This window comes from Bactrocera latifrons, unplaced genomic scaffold (genome assembly GCF_001853355.1).
Source record: "Bactrocera latifrons isolate USDA-ARS-PBARC rearing strain unplaced genomic scaffold, ASM185335v1 scaffold_188, whole genome shotgun sequence".
NCBI classification, from domain to species: Eukaryota; Metazoa; Arthropoda; class Insecta; order Diptera; family Tephritidae; genus Bactrocera; species Bactrocera latifrons.
The window spans coordinates 137,278-142,956 of record NW_017535385.1 but is presented as its reverse complement, the minus strand read 5'-3'; the positions used below and the strand labels follow the sequence as shown (position 1 = coordinate 142,956).

Here is a 5,679-nt window from a genome sequence, read left to right as displayed (position 1 = left end):
GCCGCTTACGCCGCCGCTCCCTATGCCGCCTACGCTTCACCCTACGCCGCTTACCCTTACAGCGCCGCCTATGTGCTCCGCAAGTAAACGGAATGCAGCGGTTGACCTGTAATAGTATCAAATTGGATTTAATTGACAATGAAAAGGATACAATTTTACTGAACCCACAATAGCAAAAAATAAAAACATAAGCTTGAAACGAATTTATTTGGTGCTTCTTATTTCGTACATCCCTTGGTTGATTTGAAAGTTTCGGATGGATTGCGATTATAGGAATTAGTAAGGTTAGGGATTTAGCATGCTTGATAAGTTGGATGAAACAAAGCCTCGATTCGATGGAATAATACTTTTTCATTGCTTCAGAGGGATGTTGCAAAAGGAATGGGGACAACATGGATCTTTGTACAATTTATAGTTCGCTTGAGACGAAACGCATTACTTCAAAAGACCCAAGCAATTTATGCATCTGAATATACCAGTTGTAAAGCCTGGTCCTCATTTTAATTGTGAATTTAAGAAAGATCAGCATTTTAAAAGTCCTCGACATTCCTGCAGGGCATTCGCGAAACAAAACTCATGCGTGCATTTCAGCATTTGTGTTGTATTTGTGGCCAACTCAGCGAACCGCTTGCGCCAGGGATTTCGCGTCGAGTTCAGCAGAGTCGCTGGCAGTCCTTCAGCGTTCACTGCTGCAACTCGGCTGTCAACAACATTTTCATGGTCACTTCAGTGTGCGAGTTGATTTGTAGCTGTCAGCAGTTCTTGCCAGCGAATATTTGGTTGGGTTAAAAGTTACATGTAAGCGATAGCGTGTTTACCGAGTTTTTACTTGGTGCCGTGGCCTGCTGCTGACACTTGCTACATGAACAATTTCAGTGTGATAAACAGTTGCCATGAACACTTATGTTTTTATTACTGATAATTATATGCACAAAAGCCGTTATTGATATTTTTTTTTTTTTTTTTTGATATCTTATTGGGATACGTTTCAAAGCCTTGCATCAGTTAAGTTGAGAATCTAACGATAATTGCAACGTGAGGGTTGATTCTTGCAATGAGGGGAAGATGGAGTCATGTGTAGAAGTTCACGCAAGTTCTCTGATTGCCATTCACTAGGGAGAGACCAGAAAAGATTCTGGTTTTGGTACCCACTACATAAAAAAACGCACCCAATTAGAAGGAACAAACATCCTTGATAGAGAAACTACAGTTAACGTAGTAATACCAAAATCTGCGTCAGGATCGGGAAGAACCTCTCTGAGCCGTTCAATACCAAACGAGGTTTCAGACAAGGTGGCTCCCTATCGTGCGAATTCTTCAATCTGGTGCTGGAGAAATTAATTTAAGCTGCACAACTGAACAGAGAAGGTAAAATCTTCAATAAGTGTGTAGTCGCACTCGCGACTAGGCACCTACGTAACTGTTGACAGTCATAACTTCGAAGTTGTAGATAATTTCGTCTATCTTGGAACCAGCATTAACAGCAACAACAATGTCAACTCTCGCTAACATGTGCTACTTCGGACTAAGTAGGCAGTTGAAAAGTAAAGTCCTCTTTGGACGAACAAAGTCTAAATTCTGTACTCTGTAGGTCGTACAAATGGATGAAAACACTCCTGCTCTGAAAGTATTCGACGCATAAACCTCCGGGGAAGCAGATAAGCAGGAAGACCTCCAATCCGTTGGAAAGACCAAGTGAGATGGACCTGGTTACACTTAGAATCTCCACTTGGGAGATTGGCACCAAGCATCGAACACGAAGAAGGACTGCAGCGGTAAGCGGTGTCTACACTAATAAAGAATAAGAAGAAGACTGATACTGAAAAAGTAGAATCATTCTTCATCATACTATACGAGGTGTGTTCAAAAAGTATCGCGAATTTTGTGTTTTTTCAAAAATTATTTATTTATTCTTGAATATCTATTTTGTCCCCTCCCAAGTAATCCCCATGAGATATTATACACTTGTGGCAACGGTTTTTCCAATCTTCGAAGCACTTCAAAAAATCTTTTTTTTTTTATCTTCTTCAGCTCCTCCTTCGATGCCGTCTTTATGGGCCTCTTCAGTTTAGGGAACAAGAAAAAGTCACAGGGAGCCAGATCTGGGCGATACGGTGGCTGCGGCATCTTTAGTGTGTTGTTTTTGGCCAAAAAGTCGCGCACAAGCAACGATGTGTGAGCAGGGGCGTTATCGTGGTGCAAAAGCCAATTTTTGTCACATCTTCTCGGCCTTCTGAGAACATTTTGTACCACCGATAAACGTTGCTTCGGTCCAAAGTAGCTTCTCCGTATGCCACAGTCACATTCGGAATGCATCCGCGCACTTAATTTCGTTTTTCACACAAAATTTGWTACAGGTTCTTTGATCCATTTTTTTGAATAGGTAAAAATCGAAGACGATCCTAAACACGTGCAAGCAAAGCAGCTGTCAACAATTAAATGAACATTCAAAATGGCCGAGCTTGTCGGCATAAGTGAGAGRCATGAGTACCAACATAACGCCACAAAAAATTCGAAATTTGAATATACGTATCCCGCGAAAATTCAAAATTCGCGATACTTTTTGAACACACCTCGTATTGCTAATTATTGAAGAAGCTTTGGCTTTTTACAAATATTATTGAATCGATGTCAAATGACTCAACATTTAAATGTTATTCAGGAAAACATTTTAACACCTAACTAAATTGGTAGGCTCTTTTTTTAAGTTCCTTTCATCCCTCTGCCCGTTTTGGCGAGTATTAATTATTCCTACTCAGTAAAATATAAAAAACACTTGATTCTAGATTTTGTTTAGAGTTTTTTTTTTATTATGAAAAACTTAGTTCTTTTCATTGCCAATCAAATCCAATTCGATGCTATCACAGGTCARYYGCTACATTCCGTTTACTTGCGGAGCACATAGGCGGCGCTGTAAGGGTAAGCGGCGTAGGGTGMAGCGTAGGCGGCATAGGGAGCGGCGGCGTAAGCGGCATATGGGGCAGCATAGGCAGCGGCGTAGGGGGAGGCGACCAATGGAGCTGAGTAGGCCAATGGTGCTGCGACCACAGCGGGCTTGGGCTCGGCAGCGGCGAAGGCGAAGAGGGCGACGAAAACGAGAGCGAACTGCAAGGAAGAATTCATTTTATTACGAAACAAATTCATAATAAACAAATTATGGTTCGTTTGTACTTACGTATTTGAACATTTTGATTGTTTGGTAGTTGTTTTACTGTTGTGGAGCAAAATTTAACTGATGACAAGCTATTGGACGTTGGGGCTTAAATATAAATTGGCTATCGGCTCGTGCGCTTTGGCCAATATTCGTGCATATATTTGAGCGTAAGTGTCGAGGTGTGTGTGTGTGGGCATAGTACTATTTTGATCAACAATTATACTAAAATAAAAAATTGGACTCACTTGGCTTAAACACGTCGTAGATCCTCAGTGCCATCGCACTGCTAAGCACCTGTGTATGTGTATGACAGCTGTGAGGTCATTAAAAAACCTTATTGGCAGTCGACCGATTTAATTTCAACTGAAATTGTCTCAGCTTAGCTTCGGCCATATGCCGTTACGCATATTAAATATTCAGGCGTGCAAAATTCAAACCGCGTAAATTTGAAAAGGAAACATTCTTAAGTTTTGTTTGTTTTCAAAAAAAAAAAAATTTGGTTGTACGAAATATGTATGCATCGGTCTTAAGTAATACTTTGTCTGCGCAGAAATATTCTTTTCAAAACGAGACGGAAGCTACTATAGAGTCATGCCATTTAGTAGTTGATATTTGCGTTGAATACTTTTAGAAAATTTTTCATTTTTTGATCAATTGATATTATCAGACTTATGACTGTTTGAATATTAATAATTTCAAAATTTGTTTGATCTATTGATCTCTCATAAGGTTAGGTTAGGTTAATCTTGTAGGCTAATAAGCCATTCATAGATCAGGTTTGGTCCTTTGCGATACCAGATGGAGTTCAGTTTCTAGATCAAAGTGGAGTAGTTATCTTTTAAGACATGAATTTTAACAGATTCTATTGATACCTCCTCCAGTGTATCAAACCGTTGGGACCCCAGAGCGTAGCGTAGTCTATTAATGCGTAGCACTAAAGATGCTCTATTGTTTTCCTGATAGCATTGTAAGTATTGGCACTCACTGCCCTGTCGACGCCCGCACGGAAGATACAGCTAAAATGAATTTTTGCAGACCTTTGATCTTGTATAAAATATTTACTTTATCCCAAATGACCTTTAATTCATGCCGCTAGACTAGATCATCCCTTAAAGAAACATACGCATTAGTTATAATACTAAATTGTCTAAAAGACTGTCCACATTTTGGTGTGGAGAAAATAAGGGAAAAATATACACTCTTTAAAAAATAAAAATAAATATTCTATAAAAGTGAATTGCTTCCTATCTGGCTGAAGACTTTTCATCGTGAGTCCAAATGTATACTGGGCCATATCTCGTTTAAACGTAATAAATAGTGCTGCAGCACTTGCGTGTCCCGCCACACTTTCGTTAAACAGCGTTCACGAAACGCTTCAACGGCGAATGCCGCCGACAACGTAGCGACATAAATTTATTACGAAAATTGCCCGACACCGTTGTTTTGGCGCTAGCATTTTCACTTCAAAGTTTTCATAATTGTCGTTGCTGTCGTCGTTGTTGTTGTTGTTGTTGGCATATGCATGTAGCCTCACGACAAGTGGTTCCTGCTGCTAATGTCGCCCAACAAAATGTTGCCTAACGCATTGGAATAATTGTGAACGATAAAAAGCTCCGAAATCCAGTCATTTAAAAGACCACTAAGGGTTTGCAAATTTAACAACAACAACTAGCGTACAATGTCAACCGCAACTGTACTTTTTATTATTTTTCGTTTTCGCTCTATGAGTTGCGAGACCACAGAGAATTGCTGGAGTTAGTTTGTTTTATTGCAATCGCCGTCCACCATCACGGGTCCCGCTGTGAAATTTACCGATACCGTCTTCTTTCCTTTACAATTTTCCGTGCATTTTGTTGGTGTTTTATTTGCAATGGATTTATAACGGCAAATCACTGTTGAATTTCTCACCGAACTATTTTGAACTTATGCTTGAAATTTTCTACTGGGTATGTTCGTGTTTGCATATCCAGCGATGTTATTTTGTGCTCCTGCAACATGTTGCTACAGAGTATAAAAGTTTTGTTCACATAACGGTTGTTCGTATGACCTAAGATAAATTGACATATTTTAATGACAAAAAAAAAAGGACGAGTTCGTAGATGGCTGTAATCGGATCGCTGCCACGCCCACGCCAGCCGTAAACTTTTAAGGTAATAGTTGAGTTACGTTATGTTGGGCTAAAGTTTTGCAAATGACTTATGCAGTTTTACACCCAAGTAGCTCGACCCATCGGGTTTTGACTTCCCAACGTTGATCACGATTTCGGATGTTGAATCAGTAACTGAACGCTCCAGAGACATTAAATTTTAACCCGGTGACAACATGAGAGGCCTTTAAAGGGGGCAGTGAGAAAAATTGGACGATGTGCGTGGTACCGAAATTTTAAATTTCATATGATTCTTTCATTTTCCGATATACAAATCAAGAAGAAATGAATATAACGGAATAAGACTAGGTACCGAATATTTAGAATCTGGTACCTTTAGTTGACTTTTAAACGAAAACGTCGGACAATGTGTGATATA

At 39.7% G+C, this 5,679-nt stretch overlaps 1 protein-coding gene across 1 annotated transcript; it reads right to left on the bottom strand.

Annotated features, from left to right (window-relative positions):
• Positions 1-2,783: 2,783 nt before the first annotated feature.
• On the bottom strand, positions 2,784-3,242 carry LOC108967424 (cuticle protein 16.5-like). Its single transcript, XM_018930817.1, has 2 exons — positions 3,176-3,242; positions 2,784-3,105 (listed from the first exon to the last, which is right to left on the bottom strand). The coding sequence occupies exons 1-2, from the start codon at positions 3,185-3,187 to the stop codon at positions 2,887-2,889; spliced, it is 231 nt and encodes a 76-aa protein (XP_018786362.1). The 5' UTR covers positions 3,188-3,242; the 3' UTR covers positions 2,784-2,886.
• Positions 3,243-5,679: the final 2,437 nt, after the last annotated feature.